This window comes from Arvicola amphibius, chromosome 9, assembly GCF_903992535.2.
Source record: "Arvicola amphibius chromosome 9, mArvAmp1.2, whole genome shotgun sequence".
Lineage (NCBI taxonomy): Eukaryota > Metazoa > Chordata > Mammalia > Rodentia > Cricetidae > Arvicola > Arvicola amphibius.
In genome coordinates this window covers 122,990,751-123,015,954 of record NC_052055.2, presented here as the reverse complement: position 1 = coordinate 123,015,954, position 25,204 = coordinate 122,990,751, and the positions used below count along the sequence as shown (strand labels likewise).

General features: G+C 54.7%; 1 protein-coding gene across 5 annotated transcripts in view; it reads left to right on the top strand.

The window, feature by feature from the left end:
• Syngap1 (synaptic Ras GTPase activating protein 1) overlaps positions 1-24,901 on the top strand; it is a 30,873-nt gene extending 5,972 nt beyond the window's left edge. For 2 of the 5 annotated variants that reach the window (XM_042055704.1, XM_038343248.1), the window contains exons 3-19: positions 458-563; positions 6,279-6,370; positions 6,738-6,859; positions 8,700-8,853; positions 9,034-9,132; positions 10,732-11,355; positions 11,481-11,625; positions 11,837-11,981; positions 13,402-13,638; positions 13,725-13,926; positions 14,102-14,280; positions 14,871-14,912; positions 15,252-16,323; positions 16,785-16,958; positions 18,869-19,080; positions 20,751-20,841; positions 24,201-24,901. In XM_042055704.1, coding sequence (XP_041911638.1) covers positions 458-563; positions 6,279-6,370; positions 6,738-6,859; positions 8,700-8,853; positions 9,034-9,132; positions 10,732-11,355; positions 11,481-11,625; positions 11,837-11,981; positions 13,402-13,638; positions 13,725-13,926; positions 14,102-14,280; positions 14,871-14,912; positions 15,252-16,323; positions 16,785-16,958; positions 18,869-19,080; positions 20,751-20,841; positions 24,201-24,347 — 3,843 coding nt within the window. In that variant the 3' untranslated portion in view covers positions 24,348-24,901. Of the gene's footprint in view, positions 1-457; positions 564-5,399; positions 6,154-6,278; positions 6,371-6,737; positions 6,860-8,699; positions 8,854-9,033; positions 9,133-10,731; positions 11,356-11,480; positions 11,626-11,836; positions 11,982-13,401; positions 13,639-13,724; positions 13,927-14,101; positions 14,281-14,870; positions 14,913-15,251; positions 16,324-16,784; positions 16,959-18,868; positions 19,081-20,750; positions 20,842-21,558; positions 23,886-24,200 lie in introns of those variants that run through there. The other 3 variants (XM_038343250.1, XM_038343251.1, XM_038343252.1) reach the window with 3 other exon arrangements.
• Positions 24,902-25,204: the final 303 nt, after the last annotated feature.

Sequence of the window (25,204 nt, the reverse complement as noted above, 5' to 3'; positions counted from 1 at the left end):
TAAAGGAAGGAGATGAAAGGGGGAGGTGACCAGGCCCTCTTGGGGGAGGGGAGGTTGGGTCCCAGTCTGGCCGCAAGCCGGGCTGTGGGAGGGAGACAAGCTGTGGAACTGATTATAAATGCAGCTGCGACAAGCTTGAGGGAGGGGAGGGGTGAGGAAGGTAGGAGGTTGGGAGGGAAGCAGGGAGAATGGACGAAGTGAAGGTCAAGGGGAAACCAGATTCAGGAGGCAGCTAACTCCTGTGGAGTTGCAGGAAGCGCGGAGTGGGGTTTGGGAGAATTCTCTAGACTGTGTTTCAAGAGGGAGAACAGGGAACGGAAAGTCCCCTTACCAGGGCCAAGTGAAGTTGGCAGGGGCGGAAGGGGCAGGCGGGCTGGCAAGGGGCCGGCCTTCCATGGAAGGGGAGAGGAGGGGCGGCACAGGCCCGTGGGGTCTGACACACTCCCCAATCCCCTAGATACACCCCCTTCTGATCCGCGACCGGAGGAGCGAGTCCAGCCGCAACAAACTGCTGAGACGCACGGTCTCTGTGCCGGTGGAGGGGCGGCCCCACGGCGAGCATGGTACGGCGGCCGAGCAGGCTCGTGCCCCGGACAGTCGCTGGGAGCGGGCGGGGGCGGAGAGCTGCCGTGATCCCGATACCGAGGACAGGGCGCCCTCGTCCGGGCTGCGCGGGGTACCGGGGCTGTTGGTGAGCGGCCCCCGCGTGTCCCTACGCTGCTTCGCTCCTCTCCAGCAGCGAAGTTTGACTGTTTCCCAGTGCTTGTAAAAATATCTCTTTAGATCTTTAATCCCCCGTCCGTGGCCCTGACATCCTCCGTCTGAGAACTTGGAGAGGTTGACCTAGTCCCCGCCCCACCAGACCTGTGTCCCACCGCGAACTCCCATCTTCTTCCAGACCTTCAGGCCTGTGGCCTTTCCCTCTTCTTGCCCCTCTTTCGTCAGGTTATTGTTTCCTGCAGTTGTATCGCGTCTGCTTTCTTGTTTCTCCCCACTCTCATTTTTCCGTTTCCTTCTTGATCCTCTGTCCCTCCCCTCGCTCTGGGTGGAACTCTGTCAGACCCCCATCTCCTCACGGTCTCTCCCTCTCTCCATCTGTCTCTTCCCCTTCCTCCTCCCTTCTGCCCCCCACCCCCCTCTTTAGTCATTTAAAAAAAGATTTTTGTCTTCCTCTGAGAAGTTCGCTTAAAAGGTTTCCATGGGAACAGTGAGGGGAGATGAAGGCAGAGAACAGGGATCTGCAGCCGAGGTGCAAAGAGACGCCCTCAGTCCCCGGAAACCCCCTTGCCACTGCCCGGTTCCTCAGCATTTCCCTTCCATGACCCCCATTCAACCCCAGGCGACCCCTTTATCCCACCATCTCTTCTTCCCCAGGGATCCAGGCTTCCAGTTGCTTCCTTAGAGAACCAGTGGCCTGTGTTAGCCATTTGCTCCAGCCAGCTGCCTTCTGCTTTCTGATAGGTCAAGGCCTCACTGCCCTTGGGGGGCAGCTTTGGGACCCTGGACCAGTGGTCAGGATTGTGTGTCATTGTCATGGAAACTGACACAGGGGTGTAGGTAGCACTCTGAGGCAAGCCAGGAGGTGGTGGTGGAGAGTGTCTAGAGAATGGGTGATGTCTGTCTGTCATGTCCGTGTCTGGTGCATAATTTTTGTGTGCAGTGTGTACCTGTGTGCACCGGGAATGGTAACATGATCACAGAGCGTGTTCGTCATGTGTCCTGCGGTTGGCCGCTCTGCCCACACAGTTCTCTGTCTCCTTACGCTGGGTCCTCAGAGTGTTGAGGCCTTTGGTGTGGGTCTCCTGTGTTTTGGGTGGAGTTAAGGTGGCCTGTGGAGGTTACTGTATTGGGCTTTAGTAGAGGCTGGGAATGGTTCCAGGGTGTGTGTGTGTGTGTGTGTGTGTGTGTGTGTGTATGGGGGGCAGGGTTTGGTGGAAGTTAATAGCTGGTGAACGTTTGGGATCTTCTGAGGGAAATAGAATGTGTAGAGGGCATGAAGGATGTGCAGGGGACATAAAGGTCTTTGGGGCCTTGGGGGCTCCGGTCTGCAAAGGTGTTTGCTGAGGCTGTGGACGCTCCAGCCCGGGAGAGGTCGCCGGACCTTTGAGGGCATTGGAATCCAGGGCTCCTCCTCTGCTGGGTGGAGCTGCAAACCCTCGCTCTCTTCAAGGGCTTCTCTCTCTCTTTTGGGGGTGGGGGTCTTGCTCAGGAGGCGATGATGGGAGGCCTAGTTGGTTTTGGGGGTCCCTCTGTCCCCCTCCCCCGTCTCTCTCGCGTTGTCTCCGGGCGACAGGGCTCGTGACAGAGGCGGCCACGGCAGCAGCGGTCGCCTAGCAACGGCGGCGGGGCCCGGGCAACGGCGGCAGCGGCGGGAGCGGCGGCGGAGGGAGCCGTTCCCGCGGCTGTCACCGCGCGGCCGTCCAGGCCGTCCCGGGCCCCGCCGCCGCCCCACGGCGCCGGGCGGCGCGAGCCGGGCCGCCGCCCCCTCTCCCTCCGCACTCGCCCCTCCCCCGCGCAGAGCGGGCCCCTCCCCCATTGGGGGACACCCTCGACCCCCCGGGGGGGCGGTGCGAGGTAAGGGCGGGGCCGGGCGGACGAGGCGCGCGCGTGGGGGTCGCGCGCGTGGGGCGGGGGCGCGCGTGTGCGTGGGCACGGGAGGGGGCTGGGGAGGCCGCGGTGGCGGCGGCGGCGGCAGCAGCTGCTCCCTCCGCATGTTCTCGCTGCATCTTCCGAGTGGGGGGAGTTATGGTAACTGGAGGGGGGCAGCAGAGGTCGGGAGGGGGGTCTTGGCCTCTTCGTGGGGGCAGGGTGTTGAGCACGCGTGGGGGTGGCTGGTGTGTGGGGGGGTCTTGGAGCCCTGATGGAGGGACAGCCCTGGTGTTTGCGTGTGTGATCGTGACCGTGCTGGTGTCTCCGTGTGTCGGTGCCATGTGCACATGGAGCCCAGTTCCTCTTGCACACATGTGTAGCCAGCACTGTGCAGGTATGTCCTGTCTTGCCCTGCCTCTGACAGTGAAGAGCAAGAGGGCCTGCGGGACTAGCCACTGGTTTATGGGGCAGTTTGTGGACGTACTGATTCATGTCACCTCTGACCCTGAGCGTGCATGTCCCTGGCTGAAGTGTGTAGGAATGTGTGGCTGGTCGAATGAGCAGAATTTTCAGTGTCCCTGGTGGCAGGTGTGTGTCTTTGCATGTGTGTTCCAGCCCTGGCCCGAGTATCTGTGTCAGTCCTCGCATGGGTGTCCAGGGCGTGTCTGGATGTGGGTGGTGTGCCAGTGGTGGGGACAAAGTGTGAGTGGTTCCCTGTAGTCTGATGCATGAGACACTTTAGGGATAGGCAGGGTGAGCCTCTGCCTGCTCCCAGATGGGGACAGGAAAGCCTGAAGGGAAGGAGTGGGGTGAAGAGAGAAAGTAAGGATGAGAGAGTCAAAAAGAGGAGAGTGAAGAGCCAGGAAGAAATGGAAATGAAGGAGAGCCGAGCTGGACTTAGAAGAGAGAAAAGAGACCCAGCTTAATAGAGGGAAGTGGGGAGGCAGATGAGGAGCCAGGGTGGAGAGTCTAGGCTGGTGCAGGTCTGGAGGATCAGGCTTGGTCCGATTGCAGGAGGCCATCCAGCCATAGAAGCTGGTGCCCAATGAGGCCTGTCACCACAGACTCTGCAGAGCATGCCTTCCCCAGCTTCTCTGTTCCCTCTCTAACCCTGCTCCTCATCTTTCTCTGGCTGCCTTTCTCCCTGGCTGCCTTCCAGAACTGTCAGCTGGGTACGGAGAAGAAAGGCTACAGGGAAGGGTAGGGATCTGGGGACTGGAGGGCAGGAGAGATGTTTGTGGGTGATGGCAAGATTAGAGACATTGGATAGGCGGAGTCCAAGCCCTTGCTCTGTGTGTGTGCGCTTGCTTGCTTGCAATTGTGTGTGTATACAGGGTGTGTACTGTGTGGGTGTATGCACAATGCCTGTGTTACGGGCCTGTGTAGGTGGCTGTTATGTGTGTGCATGAGTGTATATATCGTGCAGGGATGGGACATGGAGACCCAGCGTGGCAATGTATGCTTTTCAGGTTTGTATGTGTACATGGCTGTGTGCTGGTGTGTGTACATGTCACTGCAGGCAACACTAATAACAGGATATCCCGTGTTTCTGTCACTCAGCCCCTTTCCTCTGTGCTTCTGCCTTTCTCTTCCTTGTATCAGAGTCCTTGTGAGCACATGTTTGTGGCCTCCATGGTCCTGTGACTTGTTTCTGAGTTCTTAGGATTATGTGTGTTGCTTCCAGGAACTAAGTAAAGCAATTAGCAGATTCTTCCCCCTCTGTGAATGCATTTAGCTCTAAAAGAGAATTTCAGTGGATTTAAACTTCAGGCTTTTCTGCTTTTATTAGAGATGCTTGTGCGTGAAAAGAATGGCTGAGCTGGGCTCCCTGGAATGAGAGTAAGGCAGCCATACCTGAGAGATGCAGAGGATTGCATTAGGAGGGAGACAGGCTGGGCCCCAGGGTGCACTGCTTACTGTGTGACAGAAGGCTACTTAACACATTTGATCCTCATTTCTTGTTTTGTTTGTTCTGTTTTTCTGTTAGCCTTCACAGATGCTGGTGTAGAGTCATGGGAGAGCTAGAAGGAAGCAGGGGGATGGGGACTGTCCAAAGACAGTGACTGTGGTTGTCCTTAGTGTGAGTTCTGACTGTTTGTGCTTCAGGGGTATGCAGCTTCCTTTATCTAACCAAGCTCATGTGTGTACATGGTGCAGGGATGACACATGTGTGTCTGGGCTCACACTGGCATGCCCCTTCCTGTGGGGCATGAATTGTTATAGGTTATATGTTCCTTTATGTAGTGTATTGCCCACATCAGCAGTTCTCATGTGGCTGACTGAGTTCAAGTATGTATACCCCTGTACAGTGCTCGCATATGTCTAAGCATGTGGGATGTGCAGGCCTGGGGTCTCAGTGTGGGTCCCTAGTGCCCCCATGCTCCAGGCTGTCTGTATGTCTCCGAAGCACAGAGTTCCCTCTTATTTCTCATATTGCAGCTGTGATATACACGTATTACCTCTGTTTAGTGTGTGTTTTTGTGCTTTACACATGTTCCTGGGAGACTGAGGGGGTTCTCTTGTCTCGGGATCCATACTTGTGTGTGCAGACCTGAGTTTGCCTATAAAAGGAGCAGGGACAGACTGACTCTGAGGCAAAATGCAATCTAGAAGCAGGCATGAAAATGCAGTGTGGCTTTCACTGTTCTATTCTGGAAACTAGTGGGTTAACAGGCAGTTCTTCCGGTCGCCACCCCCCCCCAAGCCTGTAGCTTCTTGTTGCCATGGAGACGGTGGCCCCGCCCCTGATGCAGCACCGGCCCCCCCATTGGCTGCAGTGGTGACTGTGGGGCTGAGGGGGGAGCCCAGGCCTGGGCAGCCATTCTGGAGCTGGAGCCGGAGCCTGGCATCCCCCCACTTTCATTCTCCTTCAGCTCCTTATCCCCTCCACATTCCCTAGCAGCAAACCTTCATCTCCCTTCCACTAGACTCTTGGCAGGCTGAGCTTCATCCGCATTCGCCTCCCCTCCTCCTCCTCACCAGCCTTTACTGGGGAGTCCCCAGAACCCCACTGCCCATCCTCCCCACTCCCCTGCCTTCTCCTTTTCAACCCTTCACTAGCACTGCAGTGCACGTGGAACCGGCTCCTTGGCCCCTACTTCCATCTGCCCCTTCCTCGGATTTTCTGTTCCCCTCTTTGCAGCACAGGTCTCTTCTGAGACCCCCCCTCCAGTCCTGGGAGGGGGTCATGGGAGGCAGCCCTGGACCTCCAGATAGACAGGGGATTGGGGAGGTGTGGGGCAGGTGGAGGATGTGCCCGGCTGAGAAAGAGGGAAGCCCATCCATGGGCAATGACCTTTAACTCATCTCCCCGCAAGCAAGCCCCTTCTTTCTCTTGGGTGGGAGCCGGGGGACCGAGCCTACCTGGATCGTGGGTATTCTTCATTACGGAGGTTTTACTGACCCTCCTCCTGACAATGTCCCTCCGTTGACTGTCAGCCCCAGTCATGGGCTTAAGGCCTCCCACCCCAACCCCATCAGGGGGCTCCGGCTCAGGTTCCTTGCCCCCTCCTTCCCACCGCCAGCCTCTCCGCCGCCGCTGCTCTTCTTGCTGCTTTCCGGGGGGTAGGTGAGGCCGAAGCTGAGGGACTGAGGGCGGTGGTGAATGTACTGACCCAGGATGGATATGGGGACTTAAGAGTCCCCTGTCCCCTTCCCCAACTTCCTTCGGGCCCTTTCCTCCCCTCTAGAATACCACTTGGGTCGCTCGAGGAGGAAGAGTGTCCCAGGGGGGAAGCAGTACAGCATGGAGGCCGCCCCCGCAGCGCCCTTCCGGCCCTCGGTGAGTGAATGGAAGTGCCTGCCAGATGTGGCCCAGCTGGGCCCCATCCCTTCCAGCCCCAGCTGGAGTCCCAGGATTCTGACAAAAGAACAGGGAAGAGTGTGCATGTATATCCCCACCTCTTTGGTTTACCCCTTCCTGGCTCTGCCCCCTACTTCTTGGACCAGCCCTCCCACCTTTTCCAAGCTAGTATGTGTTTGTGTTTGCTCACATCATACAGCATCCGTGGGAGCAAGAAGACAAACTGGTGTCAGGGCTCCTATCCCCTTTCCCGCTCCATGTTCTTCCAGGGATTCTCTGCCAGCTGAGGGGTGTCTAGATAGATTCTGTACTGCCCCAGTCACCCCTATTCCCATTTGCTCCCCAGCAAGGCTTCCTGAGCCGGAGGCTAAAAAGCTCTATCAAACGTACAAAGTCACAACCCAAACTTGACCGGACCAGCAGCTTTCGCCAGATCCTGCCTCGCTTCCGAAGTGCTGACCATGACCGGTAGGTACAGGGTCTGAAATGAGATGGATGTGGTATAATGGTGTTGAGTGGGCTGGGGGATTCCCTGAGTACAGAGGTTGCGGGGGCTCATTTGGTTGGGGTGCAGAGGCATCAGAGAGGAACTGGACTAAGCTGTAGGTAGCAGGAAAGAGGAGGTGATGGGGAGGATCTGCAGAGGCAGGGAAGGAGGTGAAGGTGAAGCTAAGGAGGGATCTTAGAGTGGAAGGAAGGGTGGACTTCTGCCCAGGGCAGGAAAGGACAGAAATTAAGGGCAGCAGGTTGGAAATGGGTGAGGGGTAGCTGGTGTTGCTGATGGGTGAGGGCTAGGGCTCAGAGACCCCAGTAGTCTTTGGAAGGAAGCAACAGAACAACCGGAAGGGAGTTGGTCTGGTCTGCAGGTAACAGAATGGGGGCAAAGGCTGGGGTTAATTGAGGGATGAGGAAGGAGACCTGGTTGCTTGCCTTTGTCCTTCTCTGGGCTTCCCCTTAGTCCAGTTACTCCCTGGAGAGAGTCTGTCCTTCTTTTCCCTTATGTCTGGCTGGCCCAGGGATTAGGCGGGTAGGAAGGTTGGGATCAGGTGAGTCACACCTTTCCCTGCCCCCACTTCCAAGTAACCAGTGCTGGATTTGGGGCTGGCAGGGGGTGAGGGCATGGTATTCCTGGCCGCGGGGGCGGGGGGGCCGGGGGAGCGTGGTGCTGACGGCAGCCAGAGCCTGTGATGACGGGGCTGCTATAAATAACTTCATGGAGGCTCCCACACCCGAGCTCTCCCTCCTGTTTCCCCATGCTCCCTACTCTGTCCCCTATCCATTTCACACCACTTGCTATCCCGGCTCCCCTCATTCTAGTCCCTCGGTCCCATTTCTCTGTGCTCCCCTGCAGTGCTGTGTGCACTGCCAGCCTGGTCTCTGTCCCCTGCACAGCCTCACTGCACAACCTGGTCTGCTGCCTCTCCTGGCCTCACCACACCTGCTTTTGCTCCACTGCTGTTGTCTGCCTCCTCTTCCCAAATGTGCTCTCCCGTCTCTGACCTTTATTCGCTCCATTCTGCCCACAGCATTCTCTTGTGCTTTTCTCTTCCCCGGGTTGTGCTAAAACTGTTCTCTTACTTCATTCATAGTTTGAATCATGAAATGTTTTATTAGGCACTAGCTGTGTGCCAAGTCTAATCCAGACAATACTGCATTTTCTCTATGCTTCTTTTCTTTATGTATTGAGATTCTGGTTTCTGGAGTCATGTAGACATGTCCAGGACATTTTGTTTTCTGTTTTCTGTTTGTTCTGTCCTGTCCTTTTTTTTTTTTGGGGGGGGGGGGCTGTTTTCCCTTTTTGGTTTTTCAGGACAAGGTTTCTCTGTGTAGCCCTGGCTGTCCTCAAACTCAGAGATACATCTGCCTCTGCCTCCCAAGTGCTGGGATTAAAGGAGTTGTACGCTACTATGCCTGGCTTTGTTTCTTCTTTTAAAAAACAAGATCTCACTATGTAGCCCTGGCTAGCCAGCACTTGCTAGGTAGTCCAGGCTGGCCTCAAAATGAGCAGGAATCTACCTGCCTTTGTCTCCTGAGTGCTGTGGTTAAAGGTCTGTGCCGTTGTACCCAGCAATTCTGAGTTATTTCTAGGTATCCCGACTCCTTAAGTATGAGCTGAAGTAGAGAAGTCTCTTGAGGGCTTTGGTCTTCGCTGTACCTCCCATGTCCTTCCCCAGGGAGTCTGGTCTTCCTTCTGTGAGTCTGTGTGTGAAGGATTGAGGCCTTCTTTCCAAGGCTGCCTTCCAGAAGCTCTGGTGAGGCAGAGTCTGAGTGTGAGGAGAGATCTTTCTCTGAACCTCCTGCCTACCAGGGCCCGGCTGATGCAAAGCTTTAAGGAGTCCCACTCCCATGAGTCCTTGCTGAGTCCTAGCAGTGCTGCTGAGGCCTTGGAGCTCAACTTAGATGAAGACTCCATCATCAAGCCGGTGCACAGCTCCATCCTGGGCCAGGAGTTCTGCTTTGAGGTAGCGGCTCTTATGGACTGAGGAGGGTGGAGGGCAGGGATGGTGGAGGCTGGGGCAAAGGGGCCATGACTAAGTGTCACATATGGGGATATCCCAGAAACAAACCTGGGACTAGGAAGGAACACACGGTGGTCATTGCCTCTCTTTGAAACCCCATCTCAAATCCATACTCCTCTCCAGGTAACAACATCGTCTGGAACAAAGTGCTTTGCCTGTCGTTCTGCAGCCGAAAGGGACAAATGGATCGAGAATCTACAGCGGGCAGTAAAACCCAACAAGGTACTGGAGAGGAAGGGGAAATAGGCTGGGGGGGGTCTAGTAGGTTAAAGGACAGGGGCTTAGAAGGAGGGGACAGAGGTCTAAGAAACCTGGACAGCCAGGGGTGATTCTCCTTATTCTGAACTCTCCCTTTGGCTCCCTTTCTCTCTTACTGCTACCTTACACCACACTGCTTCTCTACAACGAAAGCCATAGACCTAGAGAGCCAACAGGGCTCTTCGAGTCCTCCAGTCTGGTTTCCCTGCAGATAGAAGGCCTCGCTCACACCTAACAGGTGCTTCCCCAGCACCACTGACGGTGCTCTGTGAACAGATTCTCTCTATAAAGTCTGTGCAGTGTGGGTGGCCTAGGTGACCTCAAGGTTCCCTTGACAGAGTCCTGTGCATCTGTGCTCCAACCAAGTCTTCTGTTCCCTGAGGAAAAGCTGCCCTCCTGTCGGCTGGTCTCTGACCACAGTTTGTAGCCAGCTCACAGTCCTGCCGTCCTCCTCTTGTTTCCCAGAGCCTTTATTAAGGAATCCCACTTAAAGTGCTAGATACAATCTGAGCCACACTGCTTTCCACACATGGCGGTGTCACATGACCCTACCTTGGCTTGGTCAAGTCTCACTGCTCCTATGCATATGCAACTATTATTCTGTTCTGCAACATCTGATGCTTCTGCAGGACTTCTCATTCCCACCTTTAGGTCTTCTTTACTAAAAAAAAAAAAAAAAAAAGTTTCTGGTTGTGGTAGCGCACACCATTCATCCCAGCACAGATGCAGATAGATCTCTGTGAATTCAGCCAGTCTGGTCTACATAGCGAGTTCCAGGACAGCCAGAGCTATGGAGAGAGATTCTATTAAAAAAAAAAAAAGTGAAATAAAAACTGACATTTATTTATTTATATAGGGTGTGTGTGTGTGTGTGTGTGTGTGTGTGTGTGTGCCTGCCACAGTGCACATGTACATGTGCCAGAGTACAACTTTCTGAAAGTGGGTCTCTCCTCCCACTATGTTGTGGGTGATTGGGCTTGGCAGCCATAACCTTTACAAGTAAGCCATCCCACTGGCCCTCAGTGCTTCTGGCTTGTTACTCAAGCATTTCTCAGCATTAATCCTGGTGTGTGGCTACCCTTCTGATAGCTTCCAGGGCTGCTGTAAAAAGCCACCATGAACTGAGTCAGCTGAAACTATCCTCTCACAGGTCAGGAGGCCTAAAGTCCAGGCATAAGCAGGGCCGTGTCCGTTCTGGAGCTCTTAAGTTCAGTCCTTCCATCTCTGCATGGCCAGCTTCCTTCTGGGTGTCTCTGAATGACCCTTTCCATGTGATAACGTCAGTCACTGGATTAAGAGATCACCTTAATCAAATATGCCCTCATCTTAATTATATTACATCTGCCAGGACCCTATGTCCACCTCAGGCACACTCAGTTTCTAGAGAGACCAGCCAGGGCCACCTAGTGAGGCTATCTCAGAAACCAGAAACAAGGCTGGTGGGCACCGCTCAGGCCCAGTGTGCTTGCCTCACAGCTTCTACCTCAATCCCACACGCTCACTACCTCTCCTGCTGTGCCTGACTTTTCCATTCTGTCTGCCCTAACCATTTCCGCATGCCAGGACAACAGCCGCCGCGTAGATAACGTGTTGAAACTATGGATCATAGAAGCTCGAGAGCTGCCCCCCAAGAAGCGGTATTACTGCGAGCTGTGCCTGGACGACATGCTGTATGCACGTACCACCTCCAAGCCCCGCTCAGCTTCAGGAGACACTGTCTTCTGGGGCGAGCATTTTGAGTTTAACAACCTGCCGGCTGTCCGGGCCCTGCGGCTGCATTTATACCGTGACTCAGACAAAAAACGAAAGAAAGACAAGGCAGGCTATGTTGGCCTGGTGACTGTACCGGTGGCCACCCTGGCTGGGCGCCACTTTACAGAGCAGTGGTACCCTGTGACCTTGCCAACAGGCAGTGGGGGCTCTGGGGGTATGGGCTCGGGAGGAGGAGGGGGGTCAGGGGGTGGCTCAGGGGGCAAGGGGAAAGGAGGCTGCCCTGCTGTGAGGCTGAAAGCCCGCTACCAGACAATGAGCATCCTGCCCATGGAGCTGTACAAGGAGTTTGCAGAGTATGTGACCAACCACTACCGGATGCTGTGTGCAGTCCTGGAGCCAGCCCTCAATGTCAAGGGCAAGGAGGAGGTTGCCAGTGCACTGGTTCACATTCTGCAGAGTACAGGCAAGGCCAAGGTGAGTACTCTGCCCCCAGGGAAAGACGACGTGAGAATGGGTGCTGGTCCGGGGGTGGTGAAGGGAGAGCAGACCCAGGAGGCTGGGCTGTGCAGAGGCTGACTTTGGGGTTTTCCTGGCCCCAGGACTTCCTTTCAGACATGGCCATGTCAGAGGTAGACCGGTTCATGGAACGGGAACACCTCATATTCCGCGAGAACACGCTCGCCACTAAAGCCATAGAAGAGTATATGAGACTGATTGGTCAGAAATACCTCAAGGATGCCATTGGTATGGCCCACCTTCAGGCCTTGTTCCTAAACCTCCTCATGCCCACCCCATCACTCCTAAACCTGGCCACACCAGACCCCATATTCACCCTTCCTCGGAGCCCCAGGACCCCAGCCTCCAACCATCTGATTCTGCCATTCCTCCAACCCAGGGAGCCCCTGTCCCTGCCCTTGGAAAGTGTGACCGCTCCCTGTCGTACCCCTTTTCCCAGGGGAGTTCATCCGTGCCCTGTACGAGTCTGAGGAAAACTGTGAAGTGGACCCCATCAAGTGCACGGCATCCAGTCTGGCAGAGCACCAGGCCAACCTGCGGATGTGCTGTGAGTTGGCCCTGTGCAAGGTGGTCAACTCCCATTGGTGAGACTGGGAACGCTGGGCTGGGGGGCCAGGGTCGGGCAGTTGTGTGTCCATCTGTTCATCCATCTGTCCATCCTCAGAGGACTGAGCATCAGTACAGGCAAAGCATTCTGGGGTGTTGTAGAGCAGAGAGGTGAACGAGGCGTGGTCCCTGACTTCAGAGGGCCTCCAGCCAAAATAAGTAGGGACATGAAATGTCCAAAAAGCTACAGAACCATTATGATGTATGTTCAGGGAAGGTCCCTTGTGCAGCATCCAGACAGAGAAGGCAAAGCTGTGACAAAATCACACACGAAAAGTGTCCAGGACTGGGTTTTGAAGACTGGGGACAGGGGCTGGCGTCTGCACTCAGTAGGCTGATGACATTTCCCCAGGCTGTGAGATAACACACAGGATATGAGAAGGTGTGGGAACCTTTCAGGAGATGGCTGGTAACTGGAACAGGCTTAGAGGAGCCATGGCTATAGTGGAGGCCAGAGGAAAGCAGTGTGCTGGGGAAGAGTGAGAGTCTGCAAAGCCTTGGGTTCAGGAGTCGCAGTCATCCGAGTGTCTGGGGTATCTGTTGGTACCAGGAAGTAGCATGATTGAGACTGGCCCATGAGTCAAGTGAGCCATATGGGAAAGGAAAGAAAGAAGTCCAGACCATTAGTGCTATGGTTGATGGGTCAGGAGTGAAAACCAGACCTTGAATCAGAGTGGAGCCAGAAGGCCGAGGAAGAGACTGCTTAGGGTCCTCTACAGAAAGGATCAGCAATTGTCTTCTGAGGGTTGTGCAGGGAGTCAGCATGACTTAAGAGGTCATGGGACTATGCTTTGGAGACCCATAGCCTCATTGACAGAACCAGGGGAGTCAAAAGGAGCCAGCTGGCAGTGTGGGGGCGATAGTGAGCTCTATTTTACACTAGTCAAGTTTAAGGTGTCAGTGGGACATTGAAGTGGCACTGGGAGGCGGGGAATAATGAGCTGAGCCATTCCAGGGACTGGGGATCATGCCTGGGGCACGTCCATCCCCATTTCCCTGGAATCCAGAAGAGTTGGGGGGTCCGAGCTCCCTGTACCTCAAGTGACCCTCCATCTCTCTCCCATCTCTGTCTCTTCCCCGGTGTCTGTTTTTCTTCTCCTCCTCTCCTTGTCTCTCTCACACACCCCTCCGTCTCTCTCCCATGTGTCTCTCTCTCCTCACCCTCTCTCCCTCTCCATTTCTCTCTCCAGAATCTGTGCCCTCTACCATGGCCCTCTTCTTCAGCAGCCTCCTGTCTCTCTCCTGCAGTCCCTCCCTCCCGGTCTCTCTCACCTGTCTCCACACCCTCACCTCCTACCACCCCCTCAGCATGTTCCCTGGAAGCTGAGGGTCTCTGGGGCTCAGTCCCGGTCTCTCTTTCTCTCTCTCTCTCTCTGTCTCCCCACCCCTTCCCCCCAGCGTGTTCCCGCGGGAGCTGAAGGAGGTGTTTGCATCTTGGCGGTTGCGCTGCGCAGAGCGGGGCCGGGAGGACATTGCCGACAGGCTGATCAGCGCCTCGCTCTTCCTGCGCTTCCTCTGCCCAGCGATCATGTCGCCCAGTCTGTTTGGGCTCATGCAGGAGTACCCGGACGAGCAGACCTCACGGACCCTCACCCTCATCGCCAAGGTCATCCAGAACCTGGCCAACTTTTCCAAGTGAGGGAGACTTGAGGAAGGGTGGGGAAGAGCTGTGCTTCTGGAAAGGCCTCCTGAGTCACCAGAGCATCTATGCCTCTGAGCAGGTTTACCTCAAAGGAGGACTTCCTAGGCTTCATGAACGAGTTTCTGGAACTGGAGTGGGGCTCCATGCAGCAGTTCTTGTATGAGATATCCAACCTGGACACACTGACCAACAGCAGCAGTTTTGAGGGCTACATAGACTTGGGCCGCGAGCTCTCCACACTTCATGCCCTGCTCTGGGAGGTGCTGCCCCAGCTTAGCAAGGTTAGTGGCTGTCTCCTCTGTCCTGCCCCCAGGTGCTTCCCTCTCTGCACAGAGCTGTTCCCGGAAATGCCACCACCACCACATCCAGCATACTTCACACAGCCTCTGTCTGTGCCTTCTGAGGCCCTTTTAGAACTGGACATTTACTCATCAGGTGACAGCCTTGTCCTTCCAGGAAGCCCTCCTGAAGCTGGGCCCACTGCCCCGGCTCCTCAATGACATCAGCACAGCCCTGAGGAACCCTAACATCCAAAGGCAGCCGAGCCGCCAGAGTGAACGGACTCGGCCTCAGCCCGTGGTGCTGCGAGGGCCATCAGCCGAGATGCAGGGCTACATGATGCGGGACCTCAATAGGTGAGCACCCTGCTCCCCCACTGCTGTGCTCCTGGATGCTTCTTGCTGGGCCCTAGATGCATCCCTCTAGACTTCAAAAGGGAAACTGCAAGTTCTTAGGGACAGTGGTGAGGGTATAGGCAGCGGGAGGCTGAGAGCTCTTTAGAGCCAGAGAGGGAGAAATGTATACCGAGCCCAGAGCCAGAAACACTGAGGCTCCTCTGCTCCAGGCTTAGCTGAAGCCAAAGGGACTCTGCTGCAGCTGACTTACTTTGTCCTTCTGCCAGCCCATGCTCCTGTAGGATGCAGTTCAGCCATGTGGTACCAAAATACTCAGGTGTCTCTATGTGACCTAACAACCCCTACCCCAGAGAACTCCCTATGACCCAGCATTCAGAGAAGCAGCAGCTGGAGTTGAGTGGGCCCCGGAGCCTGGCATTCAGTTTGATGGGGGCGGGGCTGGGCCTCAGCTACTGTCCTTCATCTTGTGACTGCTCTGCTATTCCTCACCCGTGTCTCCATCTGTGACACCACACCCGTCCCGCCATCCCTCCCATCATCTCCACCTCTCTCCTTCTCCTGTCTGCTCGCCCCTTTGCATCTCTCTCCAGCTCCATCGACCTTCAGTCCTTCATGGCTCGAGGCCTCAACAGGTGAGGGCTCTGTCCTCCCCACCCTCCTGTCCTGCTGCACTGGGCTTCGCCTGCCTCTGCTCCTCTCTTCCTCAGTGCACCTCATCTCCTCCATGCCTGCCCAGACCAGCCCTCATGCCTCTCTTGCTGCCCCACCTCCTTTTCCAGGCCTTACCCCCTTCCCAGGCCTGTCCTTTCCCTTCTCCAGCTTCCCCTCCCATCCTCCCTGCCTGCCTCTTTAGAGCTGCTACTACCAGCGCTCAGCCCTTCCCTGTGGGTCCCACTTCTCACTAGACCACAGGCTCAGGCGCGAGTAGTCCCAGCCTTACTTCTGCCTGTGTGTGCCTTCCCTTCCAACAGCTCTATGGACATGGCTCGCCTCCCCTCCCCAACCAAGGAAAAGCCACCACCACCACCACCTGGTGGGGGTAAAGACCTGTTCTATGTGAGCCGGCCACCACTGGCCCGGTCATCCCCAGCATATTGCACAAGCAGCTCGGACATCACAGAGCCAGAGCAGAAGATGCTGAGTGTCAACAAGAGCGTATCCATGCTGGACCTTCAGGGTGATGGGCCTGGGGGCCGCCTTAACAGTAGTAGTGTTTCCAACCTGGCAGCTGTTGGGGACCTGCTGCACTCAAGCCAGGCCTCACTGACAGCAGCCTTAGGGCTGCGGCCTGCACCTGCAGGGCGCCTCTCCCAAGGGAGTGGCTCTTCCATCACAGCAGCCGGCATGCGCCTTAGCCAGATGGGTGTCACCACGGATGGTGTCCCTGCCCAGCAACTGCGCATTCCCCTCTCCTTCCAGAACCCTCTCTTCCACATGGCTGCTGATGGGCCAGGGCCCCCAGGGGGCCACGGAGGGGGCAGTGGTCATGGTCCACCTTCCTCACATCACCATCACCACCACCATCACCACCATCGGGGTGGAGAGCCCCCAGGAGACACCTTTGCCCCATTCCATGGCTATAGCAAGAGCGAGGACCTCTCTTCAGGGGTCCCTAAGCCCCCCGCTGCCTCCATCCTTCACAGCCACAGCTACAGTGATGAGTTTGGACCCTCTGGTACTGACTTCACCCGTCGGCAGCTCTCACTTCAGGACAACCTCCAGCACATGCTGTCCCCTCCCCAGATCACCATCGGTCCCCAGAGGCCAGCTCCCTCAGGGCCCGGAGGTGGGAGTGGTGGGGGCAGTGGTGGGGGCGGTGGGGGCCAGCCGCCTCCCTTGCAGAGGGGCAAGTCTCAGCAGTTGACAGTGAGTGCTGCCCAGAAACCCCGGCCATCCAGCGGGAACCTACTGCAGTCCCCGGAGCCAAGTTATGGTCCTGCCCGTCCTCGGCAACAGAGCCTCAGCAAAGAGGGCAGCATTGGGGGCAGCGGGGGCAGCGGTGGCGGAGGGGGTGGGGGGCTCAAGCCCTCCATCACGAAGCAGGTAGGTGAGGGTAAGGGGGAGGTAGGGTGGGTGGAGAGCAGCAAGGGAATGAAATGGGGGTTTAACAGTGGGTGTTAGAATTTTCTCACCTTCTTTGTTCTTTAAACAAATAAGTGGCATTTGGCCTGTATTCTCAGCAGTCAGGAGGCAAGGTGATTGCCAGGTCTGAGGCTAGCCAGGGCTAGGTACTGATATTGTGTCTCTAAACAAAAAGCTCACGAACTTAAGAGGGCCTCACAGTGTCCTGTGAGCTGTCCAGGTACTAAGGCTGTGGAAATGATGAGTGGAGGACCCTACCCTCAGCACTCACTCCCAAGGGAGGCAGGATCAGTCACCTCATTAGTGTCCAGGGGAGAAGGGAAAAGGCGGGAACAGGTCTGGGTTGCACGTCTGTTTTCTTCCTCTGAGCACACCCTCCCTTTCCCACCTTCCTGCTCTCCGCCCTGCCTTGCCTGTCTCAGCATTCCCAGACTCCATCCACGCTGAACCCCACAATGCCGGCTTCAGAGCGGACGGTCGCCTGGGTCTCCAATATGCCCCACCTGTCAGCTGATATCGAGAGTGCACACATCGAGCGGGAAGAGTACAAGCTCAAGGAGTACTCGAAATCAATGGATGAGAGCCGCCTGGACAGGGTACGCTGGCCTTGCCCTCTCAGTCCTGCTCCTCCTCTTTCATGCCAAGGAAGGCCTTTGGTCCTTCCAAGGGAAAAAGACCCATGCTCAGTTAGTTGGAGAAGAAGGAAAGATAGGCAGACGTCTTTTCTAGTCTGTTAGGTCTTATGTATCAGTCTGTTTGTGGGTTACATACACTATGGACTGGAGAGAACTGTTCTGTTTAGGTATGAGAGAGGCCAGCTGAAGGAGTAGGGCATGTAGGAAGAGCACTACCCAAGCTAGACCTCGCAACACAGGTCTGCCAACTGTTACTTAGGAGGCTACGGCAAGAGATGTCAAGTTCAAGGCCAGCTTGAGCAACTTTATGACATGATACCCTATTTCAAAATAAATAGTAAAAAGTAAGCTGGGCAGTTTGGTGGCCTTTAATCCCAGCACTCAGGAGACAGAGGCAGGTGCATCTCTGTGAGTACGAGGCCAGCCTGGTCTACAGAGCAAGTTCCAGGACAGGTTCCAAAGCTACAGATAAACCATAAAAAAAAACAAAAGAAAAAGAAAGCTGTGAAATATAGTTTGTAGTAGAATGTTTGCCTAGAATGTATGAGGCCCTGGGTATCAGCAAGTTCTACTAGAGGGTTAAGCACTCATGCCCAAGGCAACCATCATAGGCCATGGATTCCTCTCTCCTGTGTGTCTAGAATGGAACTGCTTAGGTATGGACCTTCACAGGGTCGTAAAGCTTCTCAGATTGCCTTTCTTGACCTTGCTTCAGATGCGGAATCCTGGGAGGAAGGCTCAGGCCTAGCACTAGACACCAGAGCTTTTGGGAGGGAAAATAAGCTGGGATCATACAACGTCTGCGCTAGTGGCTACCTATATGACACATATTGTTGTAGTTCAGGAACTAAAATCTTAGAGTTATTTAACTTCTAAATAGCTATGGGTAAGCTGCAGGTAGAGCTTAGGTGTGAAGCTTTGGATTTGATCCCTAGCACTGAAAATAATAAAACAAAAGAATTACATGTGACAATTATATTAAGCAACAGGAAAATGAAATAACTGGTCTGAGCTCCTCTGACCCTAGAAACCCAGACTCATATGAATAGCAACATTTCTAGCCTGGGGTCCCCTTGATCTCCTGTCTGAAGGAAAGGCAGGCCTAAGGAAGGAGTCACATATGAGATAGCCTACCCTCACTCCCCGCCACATCCTTAGTCTTAGTTTGGAAATACAGTTTCTTTTTTTCTTTTTTCTTTTTTTTTTGGTTTTTTCGAGACAGGGTTTCCCTGTAGTTTCTAGAGCCTGTCCTGGAACTAGCTCTTGTAGACCAGGCTGGCCTCGAACTCAGAGATCCGCCTGCCTCTGCCTCCCGAGTGCTGGGATTAAAGGCATGCACCACCACCGCCCGGCTTCTTTTTTTCTTTTTAGATTTATTTATTTATTATGTATACAACATTCCTTCCATGTATGCTTGCATGCCAGAAGAGGGCACCACATCTCATTATAGATGGCTGTGAGCCACCATGTGGTTGCTGGGAATTGAACTCAGGACCTCTGGAAGAGCAGTCAGTGCTCTTAACCTCTGAGCCATCTCTCCAGCCCCAGTTCCTTTTTCTTTAATTTCTAGATAATGCTTCTCAAGGACTGTCCAGTAGTCTTGCCAGGGTGCCCTATGAGGCCTCCTTATCCCCCGTGCATGTGTGAGGGCATGGCACACTTCCAAGATGTGGGACTTGGACCTTGTTGCATCTTGAGGAAGCCTCAGTTATCACATCAGGGCTTTCTTAAAAGCAGATTAAGTATGTTTAACAGGCAGAGAAAGGATTGGGTGCTCCCTGTGTCATGGCTGAACAGACGGGGATGGGAGCAGGCTGGTAAAACCAGGGCAGGGTGCCCTCACAGTGCGGGGTCATGTGCCCGGCGGGCAGGTGAAGGAGTACGAGGAGGAGATCCACTCACTGAAGGAGCGGCTACACATGTCCAACCGGAAGCTGGAGGAGTATGAGCGGAGGCTGCTGTCGCAGGAAGAACAGACAAGCAAGATCCTGATGCAGTACCAAGCCCGCCTGGAGCAGAGTGAGAAGCGCCTGAGGCAGCAGCAGGTGGAGAAGGACTCACAGATCAAGAGCATCATTGGCAGGTGAGGGGCGGCCCGGGGAGGGGTGGGAAGAGGTTGAGGCTGGAGGGAGAAGGACAAGGGAAAGCCTGCTTAAGACATCGAACAGTCCCTTGCCAAGCCCCAGCACTGCTTACACACCAACTTCTGAAGTCCGGGGAGACACCAGTTACTGCCTAGCGCCACTGTCTGGACTTAGTCTAGGCCTAGACTCCCTGTTCGTTTCTGTTTTTTTGTTTTTTAAATCCCACTGTGAGGTTCTCCACAAAGCTAAGCAGTGGTCCCCAGCCACAGGAGCCCTTAACCATTCCCGTGTTCCTGAGCAGAGCTCCTTCTCCAGCTGTGGGAAGGGGTTCCGGCAGAAATGGGCTTTCAGCTTGTTACTGCTCCAAAGGAACTGCTTCAGCGGGGCACTATGGCCAGAGCAGCCAGCTACACTCTGATCTGGTGTGGGTGCTGTTTCTGAGTGAGACTTAATTAGAAGAAAATGGTTACTCCACTGAAGCCACCACTAGGACTGAGGAACAGTGGTTGATTACAATGGCCTAGGGCACAGAAGTTAAGTCATCTGGCAGCAGGGTGTCCAGGAGGGATGGCTGAGCTACAGATCTCTGGCTCACAGGAGTCTCTGTGACACAGACGTCTAGCTGGACATAGCTGTGCACACCTTTAATCCAAGCTTTCTGGTGGATCTGTGTGAGTGTGAGGCCAACTTGGTCTCTTCATAGAGTTCTAGGACAGCCTGGTCTACGTAGAGAAACCCTGTCTCAAAAATCAAACAAACAAAATGACACAAATCTAACCTCAGGATTCAGGAGTACCCATGTCCGTAATCCCAGCATTTAGGAGGCAGCGGCAGGAGGATAACCTTGGCTACATAGTGCATTCTAGGCTTGCTTGACTACAGTATGAGACTTGTTTGAAAAAGAAACAATAGGGAGAGATCAAATCTACTTTTAGGATTGGAAAAGTGACTGAGTAAAGAGGAAATATTGCTCTTCCAGAGGATCTGAGTTAAATTTCTAGCACCCACATTAGGTGGCTCCTAACTGCCTAAAAGTCCAGCTCCAGGGGCACTGCAATCATACGCACACTCACGCAGATACATGGAAGTAACAGAAATAGGTCGGGCAGTGGTGGCGCAGACCTTTAATCCTAGCATGGAAGGAAACAGGATCTCTGTGAGGTCTGAGACCAGTCTGGCCTACATAGTGAGTTCCAGGATAGCCAGGGCTACACAGAGAAACCCTGTCTTGTAAAACAAAACAAAACAAAAAGTAATAATAATAATAAATATTAACAGTAGAAATAAGATGGGTGTGGTGGTGTATGCCTTTAATTCTATTACTGGTGTGGCAGAAGCAGGCAGATCTCTAAGTTTAAGGTTAGTTTCGGGCCAGTGAAAGCTACATAGTGAAACTGTCCTGAGAAACCAATAAATAAATGAATGAATAAATAAGCAGAAAAAAGTCCTTTAAAAGTCCCTCAGAGAGCAGGCATGAGGACCCCTGGGAGGAAGTGGAAAGCAAGGTTTCCGCGTGGCAGAGCATCTTCTTGGGTCAAGAACTCTGCAAGGACGGGAAACTGTCGAAGGCATTTCCAGAGTTGCAAGGGTCCCCCAGGGTACCCCAGGTAGCCCAGGTGGGCTCTGAGCCCGTGCCCGCCACTAACCCCACTGAAGCCCGTCCCTTCAGGCTGATGCTGGTGGAGGAGGAGCTGCGTCGGGACCACCCCGCCATGGCTGAGCCGCTGCCTGAACCCAAGAAGAGGCTGCTCGACGCTCAGGTGGAAATTACAATGTCATTTATCTTCTCCGTGTCCCATCCCCATCCATCCCACTGTCTCTGTGCACTCACTGCACCAGCCACCCTGGCCCCACCACCATCTGTCTCCCGTGTCCTGTCTGTCTACTTGCTGCTTCCTTGCAGCACCCCGTGATCATCTGCATCCCATTGTCTGTGCCTCTGTCACTCCCATGCCTTCCTGTCTTGTCTTCCCACTCTTGCCTGCATCCTAGGGCCTGACTAGAGCTTCAGCCTCTCGGCTCCCCCATCTCCAACTAGCCCACTCCTGTCTGCTTCCTCAGCTTTTCTTCATCCAGGAAGGCTGAAGTTTTTACTGATAGAATGGAGCATAGATAATCTGAGCTGTAGTTTCTCCAAGCGCTGGGTACCCTAGAGACTCAGGGTTCTCTTGACTCCCCATTCTGACTCTTTAGTAGTTTCTTGCTCCTCCTGACTCTTCAGATCATAAGGCCTCTCCCAGAGCCCCTTTCCATAGTTCAAATTCTGCTTGCCTTTGGCCTCTGGTGTCCCCGAACCTACTGTCTAACTCCCTGTCACCACACTCTCTGCTCACCAGCCAGCTTCCAGGCCCTCTGCACCCTTGCTCTTGCTCTTTCCTATCCATATTCCTCCTCCCTCTGCTCTGACCACCAGGACTCCCTGCTCCCCCACCCCACTAAGCCTCCTGACCCCATGACCCCACTCTCTCCCCCTGCAGCTTCTCATCAGGTAATTCTCCTGGTTCCGCTTTGACCACGGGCGGAGGACACTGGGGGAGGTGACTCCGGACCACTGCAGGTTGGTGGTGAAGCCCACCCCTCCCAACTCTCTGCAGCCTCTCCCCTCTCACTGCTGCCCACTACACCCAGAGACCCCCCACAGACCCCACCCTCCTGACACTTCCTGCACAGACAGATCACTCCCCAAGGTACAGCCGGAGCGCACCTGTGGACATGCCCACACCCTTTGACGCCTTAGCAGTACCAAATGCGACTCTTCCAAAGACTGAGCACATTTACAGGTTCCCTGGTTCTCTCCACACTGGCCGCACCAGCCACCTCCTGACACCGTCCTCCCTTTCCTCTACTACCCAGTGTCTGTCTGTCACCCCCCATTTCACCAGAGCGTCCTTGGGAGTGGGGCTGTTGGTGTGGGTGCAACAGGGTGGAGGGATATTGGGTTGGGGCCAGGCTAGGGGGCTGTGCTGACTCCATCAGGTAGGTGGGGTCTGCTCATTCTTTCCTGATTCCTACCTCTCTCCTCTCTCCCTGCACTTGTGAGGCAGAAGGCAGAATGGGAGCAGGTAGTTAATTCAGGAAGACACTAAGGGACCCTGGGAGATGCTGCTGAGATGTCCTGACATGTCAACAAGGTGGATGGCATATGACAGGCAGGAGTCCTGGACAGATGTGGCCTGTTACAGAAGTGAGGAGAAACAGCTTCCTAGAATGTATTCAAGGGCTCAGCAGCCATTTGTAGTCCAGGCAGGGACACTAGGAACAGCATGTTAAAGAACCTCTCTTGTCAGAGCTTAAGTTCCTGAGTTGCTAATGCCACTCATTCCCCCTCTCTGGCAGCCCAGTAGCCTTTAGGACACATAACCCTACTGAAAAGCCAGTAAATGGGAAGCTATCAGGCACACCTCAGTCCCGAGACACATTCCTGTAGGACTCATTTGTGGTGGGCAGTGGCTCCTCACAGTGTAATTTAACTCTCCGAGTGCCCAGCCTCTCTGTCAAAGTAGTTAGTGATCTGTAGACACTGAAAGACACCAGGGAACCTCACCATTTAAAGGACTCCAGCAGTGAATTCTTTTGTAAAATGAATAATGGCATCCTAATTTATCCAGTTTCTAAATGTGGGTCCATGGGGGCGTGGGGGCATGCCATGTGTCGTCATGAGCAGACAAGCGGAGTGGAGGCGTCTGAGGTTCCTTCCCTGCTCTCCTCCCACTGCCTGCCCGTGAGATCCCCATAGCCATGAGCGCAGCTTTGACTAAGGTTATATTCTGAGTGGCCCTGACCAGGTGAGTCTTTGGTTCTGGTATAGAGGAAAGGTGACCTTGGAAGCCTTCATTTCCTGTGTCCTTTGGAGATAGGGTCAGATAAAGGTAGCTCCACACTGCCCTACCTAAAGTCTTGTGGCAGACAGTAATCTGTGGATTTGTTACAAATCATTTGTAGGCTTTGGTCCCACTGCAGCCCAGCTAGCTAGATGTTTAAAAGCCAACTAAGTAACCATGAGTTTGGAGACCCAGGTGGTCTCCCAGCAGAGGCACAGAAGGGTGGGTTGAGGGCAGGAACCAGGAAATGGGTCTCAGAGCCACCGAATGTTCTGAAAATAGGTACAGGGGTGGCACAGGGTCTGCTGCTCAAGCTGGAAGCCCACAGAGAGGAGCTGGAAAGGAAGGAGGGTGGGAAGGAGTGGAGCTGCTATGTGACATCTCTAAACCAGGGGTTCTCCAACTGTGGAGTGTAACCCCACATGACCCCTTCACAGGGGTCACATATTTATAATTCATAACAACAGCAAAATTAGTTATGAAGTAGCAATGTTAATAATTTTATGGTTGGGGGCCACCACACCATAAGGAACTGTACTAAAGGGTCACAGTGTTAGGAAGGCTGAGAGCCACTGCTCTAGACCTTTCGGTCATTCCTACTGGCGGCGTGAGAGGAGCTCCCGACAAGCTGTCCCTCCACACCACTTCCCTGAGCCCGCTCTAATTTGGGATGCTCTGTTTGAGAGGTCCACTCTGAGTAGCTGGCAGAACTGAGTGTCAGTTGTCTGTTTAGTGAAGTGCCTGTCTTCAGAACACAGTAAGTAGAACTCTAAACAAGGCCCTGCGCAGGCCCTCAGGGAGCACAGCTGAAGCTGTGTAGCCAGGGCCCCGCCCACAGACACATTCCCAGGACTGCTCAGCTCACCAGTTCTTCTCAGATAAAGGAAAACTCAACCCTGGTTTTGTTCAAATTATGAGCAAACTTGCAAATCTGTAGGGGTTTGGACTAATGAGGTTTTACTGTACTGCCTCCTCTGGATCCTCAGTGCTGAAGTTCCTGCTGGGATGGAGGGGGCTGGGAGGGACTCCATGAAAAGGGGGCTGGGGGAGGAAACACAGTTCTTGAAGCAGAAGTTATGTCAGAGGGAAGGTGAGAGCTAGTTGCTTTTGAGCTGGTTTTCTGGTGTGAGCTCTCTCCCAGATCCCCCAGAACCCCTGGAGATGCAAACAAAACAGGAGGGGGGTGGAATGGCTGTGGAGCGCACTGGCCTGGGGTTAAGAGCACTGCTTGGGGCTGGCATCCTTGCCCCCGCGAAGCGTCTCAATAAGTCCGCGCTCTCCTCTTTGGTGTCTTGCAGGAGAGGCAGCTTCCCCCCTTGGGTCCAACAAACCCGCGTGTGACGCTGGCCCCACCTTGGAACGGTCTGGCCCCCCCAGCCCCACCACCCCCACCCCGGCTGCAGATCACAGAGAATGGCGAGTTCCGAAACACCGCAGACCACTAGCCCACCCAGCATCACAGACCTCCTTCCTTGTGCACCCTACCCCGGAACATCACCAACCACCAGGACTGGACGTCACCGAGGGACAGCAGGATTGCCTCCCTTAAAGCCTCCTTGAGGCTCCCATCCGCCACCTCCACTGCACCATTTCTAGGAGGGAGAGTGGGACCCTTAGCTGCCCTCTTTCACCCCCAGGGACCTTCACCCCAGGACACCGCCTACCCCACCAACCCCTTCACTCCGGGGTGCTATCCCCACCCTCTGCCTCATAGTTCCCCTGAGCACTGGGGGACAGACCCTCACCCCCACACTGGGGGTGTGGCACCTCCAAACTTTCAACTTCAGGGTGATTTTTTTAGCAGTAACCAGAGCTGACAATCTAACTCCCCTCCACCACCCCATTTTGGCCTCCCCTGTCCCCCTTGTAATGGGGAGGGGACCCCAGGTGAGGGGGCCCTATTACCCCTTGATTTCTCAGGAGCGTCTGGGGGGGCTCAGCACGCACAAACTCCTTCTCTTCTTTCCACTCTTACATTTTCTCTCCCCACCCAGAACCCAGATGGGGTGGAGGGGGCCACCGGGGCAGGGAGGGGGCGGCAAGGGGGGAATGGGAGTTGCCTCCCCTTCTTCCCACACCTGATCTGCTCTTGGCTGGTCCCAGAGCGGGGTGAGGGGGCTTATGCCCTCCCCTCCCCCAGTGTGTTGGGTGGGGTGGAACTGAGGTTCGGATGAAGGGTTAGGGCTTAGGGGCCTTGTGTGTTGGGTTGTGGAGGACAGACCAGCTGATCTGCCCTACCCTGACACACAGCCAACCCCTACTCTTTCCCTCTTTGTCTCTACTCCCATGGGGAGGGGGGAAT